Genomic DNA, 27,835 nt, shown 5'->3' on the forward strand with positions numbered 1-27,835 from the left:
GTAGGCTGTGAGCTGTGTGTAGGAGGGACTCACCAACCATTTCCTCTCTAATGCATGTGCAGAGGGTTGTAATTGCAGTAAAAAATGTACTGCACAACACAATTAAATTAAAATGATGCATCATAATTATGGCAAAAAACATGGTAATTTAACATAGTTAATGATTTTATATTACACAAATGTTAATGTTGATCAAAACTAAATAATTTATACTGTTAAATTGTATGCAGTTTTTGAGGCCTTTTTGTTTATATGACCACTGATATTCTTCTCAGATACGACACTCTTAGTTTGTACAAAATAATGAGGAGGTCCTCCAAAAATACAAGCTGGTTTATGCTCAAATGTTAAGTGATACTAAAACCAAGCCACTGGAAAAAAACCAACACTTACCACAAAATATGTGTGAGAAAAGGGACTTTTGAAGTTCACACTTGTGTGACCAACATGTTTATTTTTGAAGACTCTGTGGCTTTTAGCTGAACATAGGTCAGCTCTCAGAACATCTATGTCTGCTGTATCCTCATTCGCAGAAGCAGGCTTGTACTGAATGTAGCTCACATAGACCACATGTACATAACATTTAACAACTACTACCAGCACTACACCAGAATGCACACTTTTTCCTTGCAGTTCTAGCCATGCCAATTAGATGTGGTGAATTACAGTTTTTCCTTCATTTTTAATGTGATAAAAGTGATGTAGAAGGGCAATTGCAAAAATATTAAAAACAAAAGACCAATAATGAGAAACTAGTTGCATCTATGTATGTGATATGAGAGATTCAGGCCTTCCTCTTTTAGACCCCCTCTCTATTTGACTCTCACTAATAACATGCAAGTTCTCTCTCTATGATTCACATTCATGGATACCTGTTGTTTTAGTTTCAGGAGAACAAGGCATAGTTGGTATTTTGTCCAAAATGCATTGCGGCTTCTTAAACACCTAACCAAACATCAGTGAAGTAAACAATAAAATAATGAATGTATGAATGAATGAATGAATTGGTTAATCAATAAATAACTCAATCACTCAATCAATCATTTAATCAATCAAGATATGTTTTATGTAGTATTTTTTGCAGACCCACTTTTGTCTGACTGCATGTGTACTGTATCTCAGTTATTCTGCCTTACACCCAACTACCAACACAATCCCCCACCACACACACACACACACACACACACATGCAGACGCAGACGCACACGCAGACGCAGACGCAGACGCAGACACACACAGACACACACACACACACTATGCTATTTTCTGTGGGGAGGGTGGTTTATCCTGTGTAAGTGTCTTTCTCTCTCATCACACTCTACCATCTCAGTCAATCAGAAACCAGACAGCACACAGCATGGAGCTCTCTCCTGTGGGCCTGCTGCTTGGTGAGTTACGCCTGTGTGTGTGTGTGTGTGTGTGTGCGCATGTGTGTGTGTGTGTGTCTGTGCGTGTGCGTGTGCGTGTGCGTGTGTGTGTGCGTGGTTAAACTGACAATGAAGCTACAAATGCTGTTGGTCCCAGAAAACAACAATTTTAGGAAACACCAAAGATTTTATGTTGATTTCATGTTGCTACTCAGTGGTGTAATGTATTTGTGCTGGGCCTGATTAGGTGTTGCTACTCAGTGGTGTAATGTAGTTGTGCTGGGCCTGATTAGGTGTTGCTACTCAGTGGTGTAATGTATTTGTGCTGGGCCTGATTAGGTGTTGCTACTCAGTGGTGTAATGTAGTTGTGCTGGGCCTGATTAGGTGTTGCTACTCAGTGGTGTAATGTTGTGATATAGTTGTGCTGGGCCTCGGCACAATCATTTTCCATTTTCTACTGGTTGTTGTTTTTTGCTCTTAAAAGGTGGTTTTGAGGATCAAACACAGATTCACCGTTTTATTCTCAAAACTGTCAATTAAGAAGGATGTGGTATACGTCGGTTATATTGTGTAGACAATGAAGTACAGAATGCACAGGTAGATGAAAAATGGAAGGAAATTTGCAATTTGCAAAAGTGTCACTTTCAATTCACTGATTGTGATATTGAATGAATTATTATAATACCTAATATTAAATGTTACTTTCAAGGGTATAATGAGAGCATAGTTTTGTGTATGAGAGCGAAATTATATTGTGTTGATATATTTGTATGCATATTTACTAAGTGATGATGAAAGGTACAGTCGGATATCATAGTCAATCATCACTCAAGCCCAAAACATGTTTTGTCTCCTTACAATCAGCTAGCTGCCCATCCTGTGAGTACACTTTATAAATAAAATGGTCTCTGTAGGCAGCCCAGGGTCCTAAAACTGGGAACAAACAAACTGGACAGCCTGCCCCCCAAACAAAAGTGAAACACTGTGTGGAGTTTCTCCTGGAATAGTGAAGGGAGGGGTGAACTGCTTCTCAGGTTCTGTTTGGTCCTTGATTGGAATATAATGCACATTGTTTTGGACAAAAGAATCTAAACATAAACATAAACAAGTGTGATACCATGCACAACGGTTGACTGCACCTTTAAATGCTTTTAGTGAAATAACAGTGACATTGATGTTGGTAGTGGTGACACTCATGGTGAGAGGAGATAATGATAAAGCACATTTGCCCTAAAGTATAATATATTTTCACTTGCTCTTGTGTGCTAGTGTACTCCTGAGTGGGTGTAGATTCTGTTCTTACCCAGCAGCAAATCTCAGATAACAAATCATTGGTGAGTGTCAGAATCTGAAAACTGTGTGAAGAACTCTTATGAACTTCTGTGTGTCTTTGTGTTCTAGTGCTGATGTTGTGTTCCTACTCTGAACATGCTGCAGGGCAAGGTAAAAGTGAATGTTATCATGTCATTTTTAATATGTTGAAATATCCCAGAAACAGCTTATCCCCACATCACAGAGTAGACTAATTCGGTTCTCAGACTAGATGCCTTTACGTCCAGTTTCCCTCTGTTTTCCTCACACCTTCATGCCATGTTTGTCCTGTGATTTGCAAAGGGACTTCCAAAGCTGTTCTGGTGCTGGATCCTGTCCAAACACAGTTCTACACTGGAGAGTCTGTCACTCTCAGATGCAGCATAGAGGGACAGGGCACGTCAGGGTGGAAGTTCAGCTGGTACAGAGATGGTAGTCATGTTTACCCACCAGAAGTCTGGAGTGACAAGAATGGATACGCAATACAGACTCTGCATGAGTCCCATAGTGGTGACTACACCTGCATTGGTCTCAAAAATAACATAGAATACAGCAAACGGAGTGAGAAAGTGAAACTGCAAGTGTCTGGTGAGTTTTGGTCACTTAATGTGAACCATAATCATTTTCTTCCACTGGATGTGCTAGCAGTAAAAGACAGTAAGTGAGTAAGACAGTATGTGCCTGTGTGTATCTCGGGTGTCCTGTGTATGTTGGAGAGACATAATTTATGGCTCATGGAAATCCAGTATATCAAAATATTAGAATAAAGAATTTATCATACAAAAAATGTCAACCTGAGAAGTAATGAGCTAATTAAGTCAATATACTGGCAATGGATGATGATGTCAAAATTCCAGCATATCAAAATATCGGAATAAAGAATTTTAATTAAAATAATACAGAAATCTCTATACAGAGAGCTCTAATCAGATAATTAAGTCAATATGCTGGCAATGATTTCCCAAACATTTAATCTCTGTTAGTCTGTTCAGGGAAATTGACTTTCCACTATATTCTATTTTTTTTCGATGCATCTGTATTTGAAGAGTGTTACTATGGCAGCCATGTGATACATGGTAAAAGGAACATCTAAACGTTCATGCATTAAATGATAAGTGATGACAAACTGGTTATCAGGTTAATTAAAACTCCCCTTTATTATGTGATGACTGTGCTGTTAATCAGTGTTGTGTGTATCCCCATAGCCCTGCCCACTGCTAGAGTGACCGTAAAGCCAGACACTCCTGTGTTCACTGGAGAGGAAGTCACTCTGAAGTGTGAGATTGAGCCTGAGAGTGTCTGGACGTATAAGTGGTTTAAAGGTTCCAGCAGTGGTCATCTCTCTCAGCCTGACACCAGCACACTGACCATCAGAGCAGCAGCCAAGTTTGATGAGAATCATTACTGGTGTCAGGGAGAGATAAGAGGCAGAGCTGTGTCATCACACATGAGTGGAAGTGTTTATGTTTTTGTTAAAGGTGAGTAACATCTTGCATGGGGTATTATGTATATTTGCTCTTAAGGTATCCCACCTATTTGAAGAGTGTTACCATGAAAGACTGTGAAAGAGCAGTGGCTCTTAAAACATTTTGTGTGGTGATCCCTCTGTGTTCCTCCTTCATGTCATGTTTTTGTCCTGTGATTTGAAAAGAGACTCTGGAGCTGGATCCTGACCAAACACAGTTCTACACTGGAGAGTCGGTCACTCTCAGCTCTGCCCAGACCTAAACTAACTGTAAAGCCTCAGAGTCCTGCATGTTGGAGGGACAGAAACTCTGAAGTGTGAAGTAGAGTCTGACAGGAAATGGAAGTATGTGTGGTATGAAGACTGGTCGGATAATGTTCTGTTTGAGTTTAAGGAGAACACACATACCATCACAGCCAAGTCTCATGAGAAGCATTACTGGTGTCAGGGAAAGCTGAGAAATGTATCATCACAGATGAGTGAAATGTCAAATGTTGAAGTACATATTGTGCATGTATTTCTATACAATATGTTTCTAAAATGGATACATGTAGTTCTGGGCCTTGATTATGATTGGCTGGATTGCGTTCAATGCTGTTGTAAAATCCAACACAAACACCTTGACCACATTTCGTTCTATAGCACTGTGCTAGCCTACCACAACTTCATACAAAAGTTAGAGTTGCTGTGCCTCGACGTTGCTTGGCAACCATTCAGATAGAGGAAACACGTTTCTCCTTCACTGTGTTTCAGAGCGATCTTACCTCTCTATTTTCTCTTCTGGTTTCATGCAAAAATATTTAATGTGTTTTTTTTTTTCAAAGATCTGGTATGACATGTCTTATATTTCACTTACTGTAGTAATGTGCTGTTTTTGCAGAGAGACCCAAGGCTGCAGTGACCCTGACTCCTGCCAGTAGAGACGTATTCAGAGGAGACTCTGTTACCCTCAGATGTGACATACCAGAAGGAAGAAACACTGACTGGGACTACAGCTGGTATTTCAACAGAAACCCATTCTCTCCTGTAGCCTCCAGTCAGGAGCACAGCATCAGTTCTGCTGAATATCACCACTCTGGTGACTACACCTGCAGAGGGGTACAGAGACGCACCACTCAGAGTTCAGACATCAGTGATTTGGTCACTTTAACTGTGTCAGGTAGAAAAAATACTTTTTGCTCTTTTACACTTTTGAGCTGTTATCCTTGTGCTTATGTGTGTGCTATTTATTTAGTGTTAATTATAGCACACAAATAAACAGTACTTAAAGGAAGGCATTAGACCACTTCAAAGTGGCCAGAGACTAGTGATGTGGACCTATTGTTTCTGGAAGTAAACGTTTTTGTGCTTTTAATGTTTATATTTTAACACAATTCAAATTGGAACACCATGAGGTGCAATGCTTCATATTACTGTAGATGCACTGTTGTATTTGTTTCCCCATCCTGGTGGGAATGAAGTATTTGGTACCGTCATCTAACATAGTACATTTTGGTTATTCCATTTGTTTCCAGAGCGACCCAAAGCTGTTGTGTTCCTGAGCCCCAGCTGGTCTCCAGTATTCAGTGGAGAGAGCGTCACTCTCACCTGCAGCATACAGGGAGAGTCCCCATCAGACTGGAGACACAGCTGGTACAGAGGAGGGCAGCAGGTTCACCCACAGAGAGGCTGGAGTGCCAGCAATGAATACAGACTGCAGTCTGTGCAGGAGGCCCACAGGGGGGTCTACAGCTGCCAAGGAAGCAGAAGAAGAGATGAGAGGGTGTCTTCAAAGAGTGATGATCTAACTCTTACTGTTTCAAGTGAGTATTGTATCTTTGCATTGCAGAGGGACAAAACATGATCATTCTGGTACTGTGCTCTTCTGTTGTTTAGTCTGCTGTGAAATTATTCTTGTTTCATGTATTTACAGAGGTTCATTTCCCCCCAGAGTGACCAGTTCTGTGGTTTTCTTCCTGTTTCATGCTGCGGTGACTCTGACTCATGCCAGTAAAACATTTTCACTCTACATTTACTCCCACAGCCCGGCCTGCAGCTACACTGACTGTGACTCCACAGAGTCCTGTATTCACTGGAGAGTCAGTCACCCTGAGTTGTGACATAAAGTCTTACAGTGGCTGGACATATAAGTGGTTTAAAGACAAGAGTAACAAAGTTGTGTCTACTGGAAGCACATTTACTCTAAAAGAAGTTAGTGAGTCTCATTGTGGTGAATACTGGTGTCAAGGAGAGAGGAGAGAAAGACCAACCTCATCACAAAGTAGCAGCAAAACAACGATTGAAGTCAAAGGTAAAGTATGTTTACCTTTGTGTGTGTGTGTGTGTGTGTGTGTGTGTGTGATTGAGATTGACAGGAACTCTCTTTCATCCTCTTCAGCACCAAAGCCCAAACTCACATTAAGTCCAGGCCACCAGCTCAGCACAGGAGAGTCAGTGACTCTGAGATGTGAGTTGGGTGTTCCCTCTGGTTTGGTGTTCTACTGGTACAGACACACACAGACCTCTGATCCTGTGGCCCAGACTGATGGAAACTCCTACAATATCAGCTCTGGTAAAGTCTCTGATGGAGGACAGTACTGGTGCAGAGCTGGGAGAGGAGACCCTATACTCATCTATACTCAATATAGTGATGTGGCTGAGATAAAGTTTACAGGTTAGTTTGTTTCATTAGAATATAAAGTTATTGTGAGTGTGTGTCTTTATAGTTCAAGAATGTATATGTATGATTCACTTAATTTAATTATGTTCATACTTGACATATACATATCAAATTGGTATTTTGTATCTTTAAGATTCAATGGTACATTTATATAATTTCCATTCCCATTTTAATTCTGCTTTGTGTCAGTCTGTCTACAAATGTTGGGATGGCCCATTCACTTCAGTGGCATTTTCAGAATGTACAGAATGTCCTTGTACAGAATGATCACTGAGTTCAATATTTCAGATGCTGGGTCATCCATGTTGGTGGTAGCAGTGGGGGTGGTGATGGGACTGCTTGTTGCCTTTGCTCTGGTCATTTTACTGGCCCTGCTGTATCGCTCCCAGAAAGCAAAAGGTGAGAAAACAAGTTTTCATCAGTTTATCAAAATAACAGTGTTTCACCTGACACATTTCATAGTAAACATGCAGACTTTCAATAAAAAGAGAAAAGATTACATGTTATGTCCTAATGTGTATTCTAAACGTTGTCTTTTTGAAATTCAGGTTCAGTTTCAGTGACGCCAAACCCGTAAGTATTTTTCCTTGTAATGTTACATTTCAATTGATGGGGAGCCTAAACATTTTAAATATGTTTCTTATCCACTATACAGAGTCATCAATACATTTTATGTGTGTGTGTGTGTGAGTTCTGTCAGTTGCCTTTCTTTAGGATGAGTGTTTTGAGAACACAAATGATGTAGTTGAAAAACTAAATATATAAGTACCAGTGGTTGTATAGGTATTGCCATCCATACATTACACACCAGTGTATTTCACACAAACAAAAAAATTCCTCTTTTACTGATGAGAGGATCTCTGTCTACCTCTAGTGGTCCACAGCAGAGCAACAGTCACAGTTCAACCTCACAGAAAAGAGTTTTAGGTAAGAGATTTCATCATATGTTTACTCATGTCTTCGGGCTCTATCTTAATGGTCTGAAACATACCGTCTGAAGCGGATGGTTTAAATTAGGGTGTGTCCAGTCCAAAATCGCTATCTTGGTGGCGTAATAAGTTCACCAGATGCCAAGCGCATTGTTCAAAAGGGTTGTTCTTATGTTTCTTAATTAGTCATGGGTGTGTTTTGGGCGTAACATCCTTTAAACCAATGAGAGTGACATTTGTCATTTCCTTTAAGAGCAAGGAGTGCAACATCAATGAGCATGTTGGTATTTTGACAACGCATCTGTGAGCACATCTAAAGGAATCTGCTTGCACACGAGACTGTTAATGCAATACTAGGATTCCACTAAACCTTGCTTTACTAAAATGTGTGTGTTATTAGCAGAGTACAGCCAACATGCATCTGCACTCGTCTATTGGATCATGTGCCTGACCACACCTCTTTTTTTAATTTACCTGCCCTTAAGCGCAATGTTCAATTGAACTGGTACGCATGGCTAAATTCATCACTGCCTTGGGTGTAAGATAGGAACAAGACTCGTGTCGCACTAGGTGCCACGATGCTCCGGGTGTAAGATATGGCCTTTCATCTTTATTGAGTCATCTTAATTTATCATTTTGTTATTCATCTCTTCCTGAGTCAGGAAACTCATTGAGTTCAAGTATGGAATGTTTCAAGGCAGAAAAAAATATTAATATGTGTCCATTGTACACTGAAGGCAGTAGTATCTTTCCATGGCTTCCACAGAAACCAGCAGCAATTTTAAAAGACACAAAGCAATGTACTGTATAGCAAAACTATTGGTACATACAGCTCTGGAAAATGAATAAGAGACCACTGCACATAACACAAATTACAGGAGGTGAGGGAGAGATACGAGAGAAAAAGAATAGGACACGCATGTAAGATGACACAGTACAGATATATACACGTTGGAAGCATAGTGGTTGCTGAGTGACATTCTAATGAGTTGACGGTCATATTCAAATTTGCAGTGGTCTCTTAATTTTAAATATGACCGTCAACTCATTTGAATGTCACTCAGCAACTGTAGGATAACATCAGAAAAATGTGCAGCTCTCTCTTAATTTTTTCCATAGCTGTATAGTGATGGAACTGTATCTTCCACTAGATGGTGCTGTGGCTGGAACCGGTGATGTGGTCTATGCAGAGATTAAGTTGAAGGATACAGACAAGAAAAAGAAAGGTCTGTAGTGTAAAATGTATGCTTTACACTTTATGTGTTTTCAAGACATCTGATTAGTATGTTGCAATTAAAGGAGAATTCCGGTGTGATATTGACCTAAAGTGTATTGAAACATGATACCGAGTGTGAACGTATGTCTCATAGCCCATCTCGACTTGTCCCCTGCACTCCAAAATCTGGCGCTAGTTAGCCGATGCTACCAACAACTTTTTCAGTAGTGGTGCTTCGGCATCGGGCTAGCCATGCAAATAAATCACTGTTTTACACCCATTTACGAGGCTCAATGTATCTCCACACTTCATTGGTAGACTTCCTAGGGCCCTGACATTTAAAACGAGACATTGAGAACTTTGAAAAAGCACTGGTAGTTTACTTACAAGACGATTTATACAGACAGTATCTTCACGAAGTTTAACGTTTGCAGCCATCTTGAATTTAGTCACGATAAGTCGAGCAACGAGTAAGAATGAACAGGTATGATAAGGGATCAGATTCCAAAAATAATTCAGTGGAAATGCATGGATTCCAGTTTCTTTCAGTAGCAGCAACTGGAATCCATGCATTTCCACTGAATTATTTTTGGAATCTGATCCCTTATCATAGCTGTTCATTCTTACTCGTTGCTCGACTTATCGTGACTAAATTCAAGATGGCTGCAAACGCTAAACTTCGTGAAGATACTGTCTGTATAAATCGTCTTGTAAGTAAACTACCAGTGCCTTTTCAAAGTTCTCAATGTCTCGTTTTAAATGTCAGGGCCCTCGGAATTCTCCTTTAACACATTAGCGCAGATAAGTCATCCATTGTGTGACCTGTTTGTTTTTAAACTTGTTCCAGCCAAGAGAGATGCATCAATGTCAGACACTCTGTACTCCCTCCTGAGGCCAGTGAAGAGTCCAGGTAAGAGCATCTGAGCCATCTCTGTCTCCATCAATATCAACAGCCTTTGTTATGGTCTCTTATAGCTCATCATTCTAAAGTAAAGCTATTCTTAAGATAAAATTAAAGTAATTAGCAGAAAGCGACACAGACGGGGTATTCAGGAATCAAACCAATTGGCCAATTATATGTCAGGTGGTGACATTACCACAATTCAACCACATTTATTTAATTATTTAATTTGCTCATTCACTGATGAAATGAAGGAAACACAAACATGTTCCTGTTTCATGGATTAAGCTAGTTCTAGAAAACTTCAATGAAACTCATAGATAAGACCTAAGACTAGGATTATTAGTCTAGGACTAGGACTAACTCTGTCTGGTCAAGGTGTCTCTGAAGTAGTCTCAGATGGAGGTGGGGATGGGTCCAGTGATGTGACGTATGCCAAAGTTACACCAAAGAAAAACAAGAAACAAGGTAAAGTGGACACCCTGAGTGCCCCCTGATTATAATTCAATATTAAAAGATCAACATTTCTGAAGAGTTAAACAGTCTTCATATAACCATAAAATCTTCTAAGGATTTTTTCCTTTCTATCATGAAGATTCAGCTGGCCCCGTGATGTCACATATGCTGATGTAGAGATTAAGCTGAAACCACTGGGCAGTAGAGGTGAGTCATATCTTTGTCCTCTAAAGCAACAGTATGCAGGAATTTATGACTCTGTTTTCACTGGTAACTCAATTTGGTATCTTCATTGTGATGGCATATAGTGATATGAAGGACTATTTAAGCCCGTTGTTGCCACAAGTGACCCATGCACCACACTGTTTCATAGCAACAACTTGCTATGAAACCTTCAGGTACTGTAGTTATATGCTTTTTTGAACTAAATTCCCTTACTGATTTGCTAACTTGAAGCTGCTATGTCATTTTGTTTTAGCGGACCAACAGGAACATCTTTACTCTGCTGTGAAGCCTGGCTGTTCATCAAGTAAGGAATAATGTGCCCCAAGATGGGTTGTGATGGTTTGACAAAAGTACAGGGGAAATGGCAAGCAATCTGTGGAGTTTCGTATGTGTAAAGTTAAGAAAGTTTCTAGAAGTTCATTTGGAAGAATTTGTTTGGGAAATCTTTTGGACTTACCCAAATTGTTAGATTGGGAATGTGTAATGTTACAGCAGCAATTGACATACATCACAAAAACACACATACATTTCAAAATGAGACAAAACACTGTGTATACAATTATATATCATGGACAAAATGTGTAAGGCCATCTTGATTGATTTTTTTCTTCTTCTGAATGCAGTAATTGCATTATAAATAATTTATAGAGATGACTATTACGTGACATTGTGTTGTCCTCACATCAGTCTATGGTAGTCACTTTTTTCAATTGGCCATTACACAGTAAACATTTGATCATGCTGCATTCTACTCTCAAACACCCTTACACATCCACCAATGATTCACGTCATGATCAAGAGCCACACATGAACATAGTTTAATCTGCCTTAACAGGCATTAAGTGGTTGTCTGTCTTGGGAAGATGCAGTGATTTGATATTGCTAGTGTTATTACCCGACATGTGCCTCTCTGATTTTGAGCTGTATTTTGTAAAATATCAAAAGAAAGTGTGTACATCTGAGCACACTGCGTTTTGGTTTAGACATTTTCTTTTAAAGCATATGATTTTAATGTTTTATTAAGCATTTTAAACACATATTTTTGTACTGTATATTGGAAAGCCAAAAATGTAATAGGCCAAGCTTGACTCTATAGGTCATCATGCTATTGTAACATAGTGATCCCTCAACAGCTATAAAAGGGGAGATGACTGTAACGTTTTGGAACTTGACTGTATATAAGGCTTATTTCAGAGTAAAGCTTTAATGTCTATAAAACAGATTATTCTGTGTAGAAATCAGTGATTTCACACTGAGTTCACAAGAAAAAGGAACCATAAAAGCAGTATGATGTAAATTATGTCAGCAAGTTCGTAAAGCTCCACCTAAGGCTTAGTATTTCCATCACATCACAATAACACCTTTGAGCCATACTGTAAATGTATGATTTGTTAGTGTAAATGTATTAATGTATGTTACAGTACATGCATATTCTCAAATGTGACCATGTGTTCAATATTTTTGCAATGCAGTGTACACAAACACAAAATGACTAGTTATAATTAGTGTGTGTTCATTAAATGTTTTCAAATCTAGTCTAAAGACCCACTTATATAAAATTGCTTTCCTTAAATAGTGAATGATTCCACTCATGTCTCTGCTAATTTATTATCATTATTATAATTTCTGTTTGTTTATTTTGTCTTGGGTACTATACTGTATACCTTTTCTATTTTCTTTTTTATATATATTTAGTTAAGTTTGTGTTTGTAGTTTGGTAGTTTACTATTTTATCATTTTTATTATTATTATTATTATTACTATTATTATTGTTGTTGTTGTTATCATTACTATTGTTTTGTTTTTTGCTTTGTTTTGTTTGTTTGTTTGTCTGTAGAGCACTTTGTGCTTGAAAAGTGCTATATAAATAAATTTTATTATTATTATTATTATTATTATAAAAAAAGAGACCAGCAGCGTGGCTTGATTTAAATATATGTATTCTATAATACAGTACTGTACTAAGCACCATTAACTATGAACCACACACATAATTGCATATATTTACAGTAAAATGATGGAAATATTGCTCAGTATTGTTATTTGTCATTCATTTCTACAAGGTTACTTTATCTCATGTAGACTTTCTGCCTTTAATTATTGAAATACATGTTTGAAATGGTGAGGTTTTGTCTTATATGAACATTTTTACTCACACAAATTTACTTACTAAATTTAACATATATCCATACTATTTCTGTTTGTTTTCATAACATGTTTTGTATATTGAAAATAATAAAGAGTGAATAATTCCTTGTTTCGTTGGCCTCATGTATGAAACATAAAATACTCACACTATTTTATTATACTGACTGAAGACACCTGCAGTTCATCCTTAGACAGAAGAGAATATTTGAGGTTACAGATGAGGAACATGCATAGAGATAGCTGCATCTGTCAGTTTTCTAATCACAAAGACATGCAAGAGAAGCCAAAAAAGTGTCAGGCCAGCATGATGACAAGTAACACTTCATGTCAATCAGCAACCCACAGCCCCAAGGCTCACAACACCATGGACGAGTTCAGGTTTATTTGTTGTCCCTAAAGAAGGAAAGATGTGAGAGCATCATTCCAATAGTGGAGCTGTCCAGGGTGCTGAATAGTTCTGTACCTGAGTAGTCATGGGACTGTTTCTCAAAACCTTACTTGGCCCCACATGCAGGCTTTCAACATTATATTAACATGCATAAGCCTTCATCTCTACTGTGTTAGGGATGAAGGCTTCATAAGCCCTCGTCTCTACTGTCCTCACCTCACCTACATTATGTTACTCCTCACATCATCAGTGCTCTCTTCATCAAAGAGATTCCAGTTTCATCAGGGGCTACAGGACACACAAAAGCATTGAACGTGGCCACTGCTTAAGGCTACGACTGTACTTCTCTTCTCTGTGTGTGCAATAACCCAGTCTGACCCTGTTAGCCTAGCTTAGCATAATTCGCTGGAAGTGGATTAGAGCAGTTAGCCCATAACTAGCCTGTAGTACACAGAGAAGACAAGGGTATGCATCCTCTTATCAAACTGAGTCAGGGGTAGATGGCTAATGAACTTATTTCCTCACAGGTTTGAGAGAGGAGGAACAGTGTTAAAGATGCACATGGTCACATAGTTGTAAAAACAAACCTCTAAACCAAAGTTGTTTCTTAGCAATAAGCAAAACAGCGGCTGTTTTCCAACATGCCCCTTCTGAGTATTGTGTTCTGTAGAAATTGTACTTCAGAAATGAGGAACTTGATGAAAAAAGAAGGTGCAAGACTAAACATCACTGAGAAGTATGTGTGGAAAACATGCTGACGGGGAACCAAAATAACTCTGGAGGCCCCGTCATGGGCCACTATAGTTAGTCGGCTCAAGGTAGCAGAAAGAAAATGTTGGGTGATGGAGGGAGGCGACAGCTTTCAGTTAAGACTTTGGCCCCAATCCAACTGAGTTCTGTGTTCTGTGCTGTTTGGACTGAAATATTCTCTGCAATTCCAGGAAAGGTTAGAGTTGTCTATAAACCTCCCCGTGCTGGGAGTGCATCACTGATGAAAATTTGTATTCTAAGCTCAAACAGGACAGATAAAAGTTATTTTAATATAAAAAGCTGTGGTCCATGTGTGGCATGCTGACGGGGGAACAAAATAACTGTTGGCTGAACTGATGTAGCTGACATACTGAAGTCACAGACCACAGTGACTTCAACCGCTGTCCACATCAGTTTTCTTCTTCTTAAAGGGACAGTGCTCACTTCCCTTTTAGTCCTGCTTCATCTTGACTTTGGTAGATACAAACTGTATGTAAATGTTCTCATCATCACAGTGTTTCCAGTCTTGTCATGGTCCACAGTATACAATAAAGATGCATCATGGGACTTGAGTGTAATGCAGCTTGAAAATTAAAAGCCAGTCGGTCAGTCACTCACATTCTCTCCATGTCTCATTCATCATTCATTCTATTTCTTCACTCAGTTTCCATTTTCTGTTCTTTGTCTCTAATGGTGTCTATTGTAATGGGGAGGTTATAGTGGAGAGTAAGTGGAGGTGAGAGATTGTGGTTCTGGTCTGGTTCTGCTGTAGTCTGTGAACTGTGTGTAGGAGGGGCTCATAATTTCCTCTGTAGAACACATGAGCAAAGAATTGCAGTGGAAATACACAGTACAATACATTAATATACATTGTAATGTCAATTAGATATAATATATATATATATATATATATATATATATATATATATATATATATATATATATATATATATATACATATATTTTATACATTTGGAACAGACACTTTCTGAGGCCTTGTTCACTAGTTATCACCAGTGGTGCACTGCTCTGAATCATCCATGCTCAAAATAATGTGTTATTTATTAATCTCAAACCTTTTCAAATGTAACCAAGGCACTGAAATAACAACACCTAAACCACACATGCAAGGCACTTTTGAAGTTCACACCTCTGTCCCCAACACCCTTTTCCTTGTGTTTTTCTTGTCTCTAGCTTCTGTTTCCTCATTCACAGAAGCAGGCTAGTACAGCATGTAATACATGACGACATTACAGTGAAAAAAAAAAACACACTCAGTTCAGGGCCGTAGTCACCATAGACATTGAGGGGACGTGTCCGCCCCAATATTCAAATATGACTAAAATGTCCCCCCCCCCCCCCCCAATATACGGACATAAATAAATAAAGAAAAAAGCGATATACTAGGCCTACAGGAAACCAACACGCACCACCATCTGAAATGTAATCAAACGTAAATAACGCACAAGTGAGTGATGGTTCCAGAGTAGCCTGCACCCCTGAGTGGTTTGTCCTGGTGGTTTTCCGTTTTCCGTTAGTGGCGTGCGCTATTAAAAGCTTCCATTTACTGCACCCTACTGTGGTGAGGTAGGGCTGTCAACAATTTCGCAAAAGCTATACAGCTACAATTTTCACAAAACTTGTTGAAAAGGTGTAGCACAGGCTAAGGAAATACCATACGTTTTTGGAGCCGATCAGACTCAAAGGGAATTTGTGCAAGCCTGTGTCATTCATTTCTTTCACATGTCTTTCAACATACATAATGCATTCATATGCTAGTAGTAATGCCAGGAATGGCCGTTTATAGGGCTCTTAGAAATGGTTGTTGTATCTTGCATATTATTTAGACGCGCACTCAATCGCGCATCCATGCAGGCAAAACGTAGGAATCAAATGTGGCGAAGGCAAACAAGTTGAAAAAAACGTTTACAATGCACTGGCGGTGAAAGCCTACAGTTAATGTGAATCGCGGACAATAACGTAAGAAAGTAATTTGCTCCTCCATTCACCAATCCCCTTGTTTTTTCAGGTCAGAGCAACTGCCCCTCAAAATTCCTGTGCACGTCCCTGGTCCAAACCTATGAGTCTAAGCCTTAGTTAAATAAATCTTCAGGTGTAAGTAATGAGTTAAAGAAACATATTCTGTGTAATATAGAGGTTAACAAAGATACTCTAGTTTGTCATTTCTTTTTAAGTATAAGCTTACATTTTGAAAACAAATGGAGTCATACCACAGGTCCAGGGATGGACTGGGCTTACTGGGCATCTGTGCCATGGGGTTCATAATCCATCCATGCCATGCCTATGTCTGTCAAAAGTTTGGAATACGCTAACTGACTGACTTAACTAACGACTTGTTTGTGATTTTTAATAATACTTTTTGCATTGTAGGAAATGTTGACATGTTGACATCATGACTGCGGCCTTGACTCAGTTCCATACCAGAAGTTACTTCTTTCTTTCTAAGTTTTCTTCTTAATGTGAAGGCACAAGCAGGCACTTACACAGAAAATGACATGAGGACTCAGAATCAGAACGTGCATTATTGGAGATTATTACAGATGTAGGATTTTGGTTGGATATTGTCTCCACAGTCAGTTCTCACCACAGCCAGAGCCATTTGCAACATAATTGGATATGTACAGCATGCAGAGGAGAACTGGATTGCATGAGAAAATACCTGGCATGTGTGAGAAACACTTAAAAAAAGTATTAGCCCAAGATGATATCTTTATCACCTCAACCCATCATAACTTCCCCATGACTGACATCACAGGGTAGTCAGAAGACTGGACGTTTCAGGTCTATTCATAGTCAGCATGAGAAACACTATGAAACACAATGCTGTCTTCATTGGTTTCAGTGTTTCACAAGGCATCAATTTCTCTCCTCCCCTCTGTCTCTTTTGTATGCCCTTATTGTTGTTTTCTCTCATTTTTGTCTTCATCTGTTGTTCATTCACTTGTTTTCTACCTTTACTTTGTGTTTCTACGTGTCTATGCTGTGCAAGAGGAGGTGGGATATTGTGCTTCTGGTCTGGTTTCCACTCTAGGCTGTGAGCTGTGTGTAGGAAGGGCTCACCAACCATTTCCTTTCTAATGCACATGTGCAGAGGGTTGAAATTGCAGTGAAAATGTACTGCACAACACAATTAAATTAAAATTATGCATCAAAATGATAGCAAAAAACATGGCAATTTAACATAGTTAATGATTTTATATTACACAAATGTTAATGTTGATCAAGACTAAATAATTTATACTGTTAAATTGTATGTAGTTTTTGAGGTCTTATTGTTTTTATGACCACTGATATTCTTCTCAGATACGACACTCCTTGTACAAAATAATGAAGAGGTCCTACGAAAATACAAGCTGGTTTATGCTCAAATGTTTAACAAGTGATACTAAAACCAAGCCACTGGCAAATAAACAACACTTACCACAAAATATGTGTGGAAAAAAGGGACTTTTGAAGTTCACACTTGTGTGACCAACATGTTTATTTTTGAAGACTCTGTGGCTTTTAGCTGAACATAGGTCAGCTCTCAGAACATCTATGTCTGCTGTATCCTCATTCACAGAAGCAGGCTTGTACTGAATGTAGCTCACATAGACCACATGTACATGACATTTATCAACTACTACCAGCACTACACCAGAATGCACACTTTTTCCTTGCAGTTCTAGCCATGCCAATTAGATGTGGTGAATTACAGTTTTTCCTTCCTTTTTAATGTGATAAAAGTGATGTAGAAGGGCAATTGCAAAAATATTAAAAACAAAAGACCAATAATGAGAAACTAGTTGCATCTATGTATGTGATCTGAGAGATTCAGGCCTTCCTCTTTTAGACCCCCTCTCTATTTGACTCTCACTAATAACATGTAAGTTCTCGCTCTATGATTCACATTCATGGATACCTGTTGTTTTAGTTTCAGGAGAACAAGGCATAGTTGGTATTTTGTCCAAAATGCATTGCGGCTTCTTAACCACCTAACCAAACATCAGTGAAGTAAACAATAAAATAATGAATGTATGAATGAATGAATGAATTGATGGTAACACTTTATTTTAATGTGTCGCTATTACAGTGTACCTACCTAATTAGGTACAGTACAGTGGTACAACCTGTGTAACAACATGTACTATCAGGTACTGTCATTGTACTTGCATTATGTATTTGTGGGTACCTACATATAGTTGGTACATTGTAATACTGAGTGCTTTTACAAAACATTGCCAATTTGCCTAAATTTTCATCAGAGGCAAAGAGCTGACCTGAGACTGGATGGATGGGGTAAATCTGGCCATGATAGATTTGATATACAAACCATTCTTAGCTCCAGTCAAGGCCTCATTATTTTCAGTGTACATGTAACAGCTGTGCTGCTACAACCTTGTTACTCTTTGATACAGTGGAATAAACCTATTAAGTGTACCAGTTAATTACTTACATGTACATGTGACATGTATGTTATGTCTTCGACGTCTTGGAACAGGTCTACTAATTCACATGTACTGTGTGGTGTAACAGCAGACACGTTTCAACACATCAATTACAGGATGCATGACATCATTGACAGGATGTATATAATATGTACATGTAACTACTTAACTGGTACACTTTATTTTAATGGGTTTATTCCACTGTATCAAAAGAGTAATAAATGTGTACCAACACAGTTGATACATGTACTACAGTATGTAGGGTAATGGCAGACATGTTCCAAGACACCAATGACACAACATACATGTAATATGTAATTGTAAGTACTTAACTGGTACACTTCATTTTAATGGGTTTATGCCACTGTATCAAAGAGCAATAAGTGTGTACCAACACAGCTGATATATGTACTATGTAGTGAATTAGTAGACCTGTTCCAAGACATCGAAGACACAACATATGTCACATGTAAGTAATTAACTGGTACACTTAATAGGTTTATTCCACTGTATCAAAGAGTAACAAGAATGGTTTGTATATATAATCCATCATGGGCAGATTTACCCCATCCAGCAGGTCTCAGGTCAGCTCTTTGCCTCTGATGAAAATTTAGGCAAATTGGTAAAGTTTTGTAAAAGCACTCAGTATTACAATGTAACAACTATATGTAGGTACCCACAAATACATAATGCAAGTACAATGATAGTACCTGATAGTACATGTTGTTACACAGGTTGTACCACTGTACCTAATTAGGTAGGTACACTGTAACAGCGACACATTAAAATAAAGTGTTACCGAATTGATTAATCAATAAATAACTCAATCACTCAATCAATCATTTAATCAATCAAGATATGTAGTATTTTTTGCAGACCCACTTTTGTCTGACTGCATGTGTACTGTATCTCAGTTATTCTGCCTTATACCCACCTACCAACACAATCCCCCACCACACACACACACACACGCAGACGCACACGCACACGCAGACACAGAATGCTATTTTCTGTGGGGAGGGTGGTTTATCCTGTGTGAGTGTCTTTCTCTCTCATCACACTCTACCATCTCAGTCAATCAGAAACCAGACAGCACACAGCATGGAGCTCTCTCCTGTGGGCCTGCTGCTTGGTGAGTTACGCCTGTGTGTGTGTGTGTGTGTGTGTGTGTGTGCGCATGTGTGTGTGTGTGTGTCTGTGTGTGTGCGTGGTTAAACTGACAATGAAGCTACAAATGCTGTTGGTCCCAGAAAACAACAATTTTAGGAAACACCAAAGATTTTATGTTGATTTCATGTTGCTACTCAGTGGTGTAATGTATTTGTGCTGGGCCTGATTAGGTGTTGCTACTCAGTGGTGTAATGTAGTTGTGCTGGGCCTGATTAGGTGTTGCTACTCAGTGGTGTAATGTTGTGATATAGTTGTGCTGGGCCTCGGCACAATCATTTTCCATTTTCTACTGGTTGTTGTTGTTTGCTCTTAAAAGGTGGTTTTGAGGATCAAACACAGATTCACCGTTTTATTCTCAAAACTGTCAATTAAGAAGGATGTGGTATACGTCGGTTATATTGTGTAGACAATGAAGTACAGAATGCACAGGTAGATGAAAAATGGAAGGAAATTAGCAATTTGCAAAAGTGTCACTTTCAATTCACTGATTGTGATATTGAATGAATTATTATAATACCTAATATTAAATGTTACTTTCAAGGGTATAATGAGAGCATAGTTTTGTGTATGAGAGCGAAATTATATTGTGTTGATATATTTGTATGCATATTTACTAAGTGATGATGAAAGGTACAGTCGGATATCATAGTCAATCATCACTCAAGCCCAAAACATGTTTTGTCTCCTCACAATCAGCTAGCTGCCCATCCTGTGAGTACACTTTATAAATAAAATGGTCTCTGTAGGCAGCCCAGGGTCCTAAAACTGGGAACAAACAAACTGGACAGCCTGCCCCCCAAACAAAAGTGAAACACTGTGTGGAGTTTCTCCTGGAATAGTGAAGGGAGGGGTGAACTGCTTCTCAGGTTCTGTTTGGTCCTTGATTGGAATATAATGCACATTGTTTTGGACAAAAGAATCTAAACATAAACATAAACAAGTGTGATACCATGCACAACGGTTGACTGCACCTTTAAATGCTTTTAGTGAAATAACAGTGACATTGATGTTGGTAGTGGTGACACTCATGGTGAGAGGAGATAATGATAAAGCACATTTGCCCTAAAGTATAATATATTTTCACTTGCTCTTGTGTGCTAGTGTACTCCTGAGTGGGTGTAGATTCTGTTCTTACCCAGCAGCAAATCTCAGATAACAAATCATTGGTGAGTGTCAGAATCTGAAAACTGTGTGAAGAACTCTTATGAACTTCTGTGTGTCTTTGTGTTCTAGTGCTGATGTTGTGTTCCTACTCTGAACATGCTGCAGGGCAAGGTAAAAGTGAATGTTATCATGTCATTTTTAATATGTTGAAATATCCCAGAAACAGCTTATCCCCACATCACAGACTAGACTAATTCGGTTCTCAGACTAGATGCCTTTACGTCCAGTTTCCCTCTGTTTTCCTCACACCTTCATGCCATGTTTGTCCTGTGATTTGCAAAGGGACTTCCAAAGCTGTTCTGGTGCTGGATCCTGTCCAAACACAGTTCTACACTGGAGAGTCTGTCACTCTCAGATGCAGCATAGAGGGACAGGGCACGTCAGGGTGGAAGTTCAGCTGGTACAGAGATGGTAGTTATGTTTACCCACCAGAAGGCTGGAGTGACAAGAATGGATACGCAATACAGACTCTGCATGAGTCCCATAGTGGTGACTACACCTGCACTGGTCTCAAAAATAACATAGAATACAGCAAATGGAGTGAGAAAGTGAAACTGCAAGTGTCTGGTGAGTTTTGGTCACTTAATGTGAACCATAATCATTTTCTTCCACTGGATGTGCTAGCAGTAAAAGACAGTAAGTGAGTAAGACAGTAAGTGCCTGAGTGTATCTGGGGTGTCCTGTGTATGTTGGAGAGACAGGCACTCTGAAGTGTGAATGACAGTCTGACAGGAACTGGAAGTATGTGTGGTGTAAATGCTGGTCTGATAATGTAGCTTACTGTTTGTGTCTTACAAGAGCACGTACAGCATCATAGCCAACGTCATGACAACAAGAAAGTTTTTTTTTTCCAGTAATATATTTCAAATAGTGAAATGTGAAATATTTCAAGCCTTTTTGTTGATTTAATCTTGATATTATAATTTTGGTTATTATAATTTATGGAAATCAAAAATCCAGTATATCAAAATATTAGAATAAAGAATTTATCATACAAAAAATATCAACCTGAGAAGAGCTTTAATGAGCTAATCAAGTCAATATACTGGCAATGAATGATGATGTCAACAATCCAGTATATCAAAATATCGGAATGAAGAATTAATAATACAGAAATCTCTATACAGAGAGCTCTAATCAGATAATTATGTCAATATGCTGGCAATGATTTCCCTAATATTTAATCTCTCAGTCTGTTCAGGGAAATTGACTTTCCACTATATTCTATTTTTTTTTTTTTATTCACCTGTATTTGAAGAGTGTGACTGACAGTCATGTGATACGTATCAGTGGTTTAAAGACGTATGGACGTATAAGTGGTTTAAAGGTTCCAGCAGTGGTCATCTCTCTCAGCCTGACACCAGCACACTGACCATCAGAGCAGCAGCCAAGTTGGATGAGAATCATTACTGGTGTCAGGGAGAGATAAGAGGCAGAGCTATGTCATCACACATGAGTGGAAGTGTTTATGTTTTTGTTAAAGGTGAGTAACATCTTGCATGGGGTATTATGTATATTTGCTCTTAAGGTATCCCACCTATTTGAAGAGTGTTACCATGAAATACTGTGAAAGAGCAGTGGCTCTTAAAACATTTTGTATGGTGATCCCTCTGTGTTCCTCCTTCATGTCATGTTTTTGTCCTGTGATTTGAAAAGAGACTCCCAAAGCTGTTCTGGTGCTGGATCCAGACCAAACACAGTTCTACACTGGAGAGTCGGTCACTCTCAGCTCTGCCCAAACCTAAACTAACTGTAAAGCCTCAGAGTCCTGCATGTTGGAGAGACAGAAACTCTGAAGTGTGAAGTAGAGTCTGACAGGAAATGGAAGTATGCGTGGTATGAAGACTGGTCGGATAATGTTCTGTTTGAGTTTAACGAGAACACACATACCATCACAGCCAAGTCTCATGAGAAGCATTACTGGTGTCAGGGAAAGCTGAGAATTGTATCATCACAGTTGAGTGAAATGTCAAATGTTGAAGTACATATTGTGCATGTATTTCTATACATATGTTTCTAAAATGGATACATGTAGTTCTGGTCCTTGATTATGATTGACTGAATTGCGTTCAATGCTGTTGTAAAATCCAACACAAACACCTTGACCGCATTTCGTTCTATAGCACTGTGCTACCACATCTTCCTACAAAAGTTAGAGTTGCTGTACCTCGACGTTGCTTGGCAACCATTCAGATAGAGGAAACACGTTTCTCCTTCACTGTGTTTCAGAGCGATCTTACCTCTCTGTTTTCTCTTCTGGTTTCATGCAAAAATATTTAATGTGTTTTTTTTTTTTCAGATATCTGGTATGACTGGTCTTATATTTCACTTACTGTAGTAATGTGCTGTTTTTGCAGAGAGAACCAAGGCTGCAGTGACCCTGACTCCAGTGACTGCCAGTAGAGACGTATTCAGAGGAGACTCTGTTACCCTCAGATGTGACATACCAGAGGGAAGAAACACTGACTGGGACTACAGCTGGTATTTCAACAGATACCCAATCTCTCCTGTAGCCTCCAGTCAGGAGCACAGCATCAGTTCTGCTGAATATCACCACTCTGGTGACTACACCTGCAGAGGGGTACAGAGACGCACCACTCAGAGTTCAGACATCAGTGATTTGGTCACTTTAACTGTGTCAGGTAGAAAAAATACTTTTTGCTCTTTTACACTTTTGAGCTGTTATCCTTGTGCTTATGTGTGTGCTATTTATTTAGTGTTAATTATAGCACACAAATAAACAGTACTTAAAGGAAGGCATTAGACCACTTCAAAGTGGCCAGAGACTAGTGATGTGGACCTATTGTTTCTGGAAGTAAACGTTTTTGTGCTTTTAATGTTTATATTTTAACACAATTCAAATTGGAACACCATGAGGTGCAATGCTTCATATTACTGTAGATGCACTGTTGTATTCCCCTTGTTTCCCCATCCTGGTGGGAATGAAGTATTTGGTACCGTCATCTAACATAGTACATTTTGGTTATTCCATTTGTTTCCAGAGCGACCCAAAGCTGTTGTGTTCCTGAGCCCCAGCTGGTCTCCAGTATTCAGTGGAGAGAGCGTCACTCTCACCTGCAGCATACAGGGAGAGTCCCCATCAGACTGGAGACACAGCTGGTACAGAGGAGGGCAGCAGGTTCACCCACAGAGAGGCTGGAGTGCCAGCAATGAATACAGACTGCAGTCTGTGCAGGAGGCCCACAGGGGGGTCTACAGCTGCCAAGGAAGCAGAAGAAGAGATGAGAGGGTGTCTTCAAAGAGTGATGATCTAACTCTTACTGTTTCAAGTGAGTATTGTATCTTTGCATTGCAGAGGGACAAAACATGATCATTCTGGTACTGTGCTCTTCTGTTGTTTAGTCTGCTGTGAAATTATTCTTGTTTCATGTATTTACAGAGGTTCATTTCCCCCCAGAGTGACCAGTTCTGTGGTTTTCTTCCTGTTTCATGCTGCGGTGACTCTGACTCATGCCAGTAAAACATTTTCACTCTACATTTACTCCCACAGCCCGGCCTGCAGCTACACTGACTGTGACTCCACAGAGTCCTGTATTCACTGGAGAGTCAGTCACCCTGAGTTGTGACATAAAGTCTTACAGTGGCTGGACATATAAGTGGTTTAAAGACAAGAGTAACAAAGTTGTGTCTACTGGAAGCACATTTACTCTAAAAGAAGTTAGTGAGTCTCATTGTGGTGAATACTGGTGTCAAGGAGAGAGGAGAGAAAGACCAACCTCATCACAAAGTAGCAGCAAAACAACGATTGAAGTCAAAGGTAAAGTATGTTTACCTTTGTGTGTGTGTGTGTGTGTGTGTGTGTGTGTGATTGAGATTGACAGGAACTCTCTTTCATCCTCTTCAGCACCAAAGCCCAAACTCACATTAAGTCCAGGCCACCAGCTCAGCACAGGAGAGTCAGTGACTCTGAGATGTGAGTTGGGTGTTCCCTCTGGTTTGGTGTTCTACTGGTACAGACACACACAGACCTCTGATCCTGTGGCCCAGACTGATGGAAACTCCTACAATATCAGCTCTGGTAAAGTCTCTGATGGAGGACAGTACTGGTGCAGAGCTGGGAGAGGAGACCCTATACTCATCTATACTCAATATAGTGATGTGGCTGAGATAAAGTTTACAGGTTAGTTTGTTTCATTAGAATATAAAGTTATTGTGAGTGTGTGTCTTTATAGTTCAAGAATGTATATGTATGATTCACTTAATTTAATTATGTTCATACTTGACATATACATATCAAATTGGTATTTTGTATCTTTAAGATTCAATGGTACATTTATATAATTTCCATTCCCATTTTAATTCTGCTTTGTGTCAGTCTCAAATATTGTTATGACTGTTCCATATAGTAGCTATGTTTTCTTTTAGGTGTTGTTGGCTAAAGTATTACCCCTGCCAGGTGTGGTGTGTTTTGCCCATCTCTATGTGTGCAGGATTATCTGGACTCTCATATCAACTGCAATGATTTAGTTTCACTTTCTCTATTGCCTCATAGGACATTCACACCTGTTTTTGCCCTCTAGTGGTCAAACAAGCAAATGCATTTATTTGAAGTCACACCCAAAATAGTGCCGTAGGTACAGTACCCAGAGCTGTGATACCTGTGGAGGTCTGTGTTCAAGACCAGCAGACTTTCATCATTCTTGGTCTATAGAGCAGTGAAGGAAATTCTCAGACTTTGTCATGATCTTTAACACCTGAATTTGGAAAGTGTGATTGCTTTTGGTATTAACAACTAAATTAGTCAATTCTGTGTGCAGATGGAGATGTGATCCTGGAGAGTCCTGTCCATCCTGTGACTGAGGGAGATCCTCTGACTCTGCACTGTAGATATCGCCATCAGCCTTCAAACATCAGTGCTGACTTCTATAAAGATGGGACACACCTGCAGACCTCCACCAAAGGAGAGATGACCATCCCTGCAGTCTCAAAGTCACATGAAGGCCTCTATAAGTGCAGGAACCCAGAGAGAGGAGAGTCACCAGAGAGCTGGGTCACAGTCAGAGGTTTGAAATATTAATATTTATACATTTGTTATGTAGGGGATGATGTATAGTCCACCGGTCTTCATAAGAAAATTAATCCTGACATGACCAACAGTATCCCAGCATGCAGTGGAAGGCATTCAAATACTGACTAGTGGACTTTTCATTATCTACTCTCTCGAAAGGAGAAAAGAAACTTCATGCAGAATGCCATTAAAAGGGGTGAATCAGAAGCCCAGAACCTGTTACTGAAGTCAGTGGTTATGATATTTCTGAAGATATTATTATATTTAGAAATATTTGACCTACTGTACACATGTTGGCCCATTCACTTCAGTGGTATTTTCTGCAGCATTCTGAAGAACAAGTGATTGTCACTAACAACCATGTCCTTGTACTGAGTGATCACTGAGTTCAATATTTCAGATGCTGGATCCTCCATGTTGGTGGTAGCAGTGGGTGTGGTGATGGGACTGCTTGTTGCCTTTGCTCTGGTCATTTCACTGGTCCTGCTGCATCGTTCCTTCAAAGTTAAAGGTAAGAGTAAAGGTTTTTTGTTTACAGAACTTATTCCTGTGTTGCATCTGACATATTTTTTTACATTCAAGACAGTTTTTAAATACAGAAAAGATAATACCTGGCTTTGTACTGATGTTTGTAAATATTCTCTCCTGAGATTCAGGTTCTGGTACAATGAAGCGAAACCCGTAAGTTTTCTTCACAGTGTTACATTTCCTTTGTTAATGGGACGCTGAGACTTCCTCAGAAATTCCTTAAGATTATTGGATTACCAGTTTTAATAATCTGGTTATTTTCTTAGGGTGGGATTCAACAGTCAGTCACATGATTACAGTGTCAGCACATTTCAGATTCCTGTGCCCTTTTAGAGACCAGAAACATCAGACCACTGAACACAATTCAGATCCAGACCAGAGGACCAATCAGATTTCAGATCAAGACCAGAGGACCAATCAGAGTTCAAAACAAGATCAGAGTCAGTCTGCAGGAAGACAGGGTGCTCAGTCAGAGTATATGCCTCTGCAAAAAAGTAAGACTGACTTCTATGATGTTATTGGTGTTGTATTCATGGTAATGTAATTTATGGTTTGGATTTTTGTCTCATTTATCTCATTGTAAATATTTATCATTAATTTCTTTACATAGGATGTACAGATGACTATGAAACCCTCACACCCTTGTATATGCCACTGCAGAAAGGTCTGTGTGTTTGTATTTTGAAGTATCTCGATATATATAGATCTGGATCTTCTTGCACTATGTTTTGGTTTACTTTTTCTGAATCAAATCTATCTGCAACAGGAGCTACAGATGTCTATGAAACAATTAAATCATCCAAGGACTATCAAGAAGGTAGAATATTAAACATTTCATATAAAATTTCAACCAAGGGGATTGTTTTCAATATTCCTGCTATGTATTTGTGGTAAACACATAAAGGTACCATATAGAGCAGTCATGGACCTGACAGTGAAAGATAATTTTACTTTATTATCAAAACTAAGTATTTATTGAAAGTTAATCTGGAATTTATGATGACCATCCTGCTAACCTCTCTCTTCCTTTGTACTGTAGATTATGAGGAGGGATATGACGATGTGGATGTCACTGATATTTGAGAAAATGAAAAATATGTAACTTGAACAGTGAGAGGGAGAGAAATAGAGGTAAGGACATAAAATGTCCACTGAATATTTGAAAGTTGAATGATGCATGGTTCACTGGATGAGGAATTATAAAAGAAGTATGATGTAAGTTATGCCAGTATCATAAACATGCTAATTACCAACCACTTTGTTCGAAAATTCTTAAAACAACAATGTTTTTTAATACTTCAAAATAACATTTGCTAAATGAACCTAGTGCCTGGTGAGTCAGAGGAGGAGCAGGGCCTGGAAGCACCCCATAGAGCCCAGAGCCTCCAAGTGGTGCAATCTGTCCCTCCAGTCATGCAGCCCGAGAAGAGGAGGATCAGGTGGCCTCAAGCATGTAAAATAATTCAGTGGAAATGCATGGATTCAGTTGCTTCCAGTAGCAGCAACTGGAATCCATGCATTTCCATGGAATTATTTTTGGAATCGGATCCCTTATCATACCTGTTTGTTCGTACTCGTCGCTCGACTTATCGTGACTAAATTCAAGATGGTGTCGAACGGTAAAATTCCTTAAGGTACTGTCTGTATAAATCGTCATGTAAATAAACTACCAGTGCTTTT

At 39.1% G+C, this 27,835-nt stretch overlaps 1 protein-coding gene across 8 annotated transcripts; it reads left to right on the forward strand.

The window, feature by feature from the left end:
- The first annotated feature begins 1,296 nt into the window (after positions 1-1,296).
- Positions 1,297-27,460, forward strand: LOC121684739 (Fc receptor-like protein 5). 8 transcript variants are annotated; one of them, XM_042064797.1, is made up of 16 exons: positions 1,297-1,388; positions 2,770-2,811; positions 2,983-3,267; positions 3,885-4,157; positions 5,025-5,303; positions 5,659-5,946; positions 22,956-23,240; positions 24,110-24,376; positions 24,464-24,739; positions 25,377-25,622; positions 26,022-26,138; positions 26,278-26,308; positions 26,489-26,649; positions 26,766-26,819; positions 26,922-26,972; positions 27,195-27,460. In XM_042064797.1, the coding sequence occupies exons 1-16, from the start codon at positions 1,358-1,360 to the stop codon at positions 27,236-27,238; spliced, it is 2,730 nt and encodes a 909-aa protein (XP_041920731.1). In that variant the 5' UTR covers positions 1,297-1,357; the 3' UTR covers positions 27,239-27,460. The 8 variants fall into 8 exon arrangements, with proteins under 8 accessions (XP_041920731.1, XP_041920729.1, XP_041920734.1 ...); XM_042064795.1 differs by having other exon boundaries at positions 26,284-26,308; positions 26,471-26,649; XM_042064798.1 differs by having other exon boundaries at positions 1,298-1,388; positions 26,284-26,308.
- Positions 27,461-27,835: the final 375 nt, after the last annotated feature.

Source organism: Alosa sapidissima, chromosome 16 (genome assembly GCF_018492685.1).
Source record: "Alosa sapidissima isolate fAloSap1 chromosome 16, fAloSap1.pri, whole genome shotgun sequence".
NCBI lineage: Eukaryota > Metazoa > Chordata > Actinopteri > Clupeiformes > Clupeidae > Alosa > Alosa sapidissima.

Coding starts and splice junctions, on each gene's coding strand:
- LOC121684739 (XM_042064795.1), top strand. CDS start 1,358: ATGGAGCTCTCTCCTGTGGGCCTGCTGCTTG. Junction 5,304..5,658: donor GGTCACTTTAACTGTGTCAG/GTAGAAAAAATA, acceptor ATTTGTTTCCAG/AGCGACCCAAAGCTGTTGTG. Junction 24,740..25,376: donor GGCTGAGATAAAGTTTACAG/GTTAGTTTGTTT, acceptor TTCTGTGTGCAG/ATGGAGATGTGATCCTGGAG.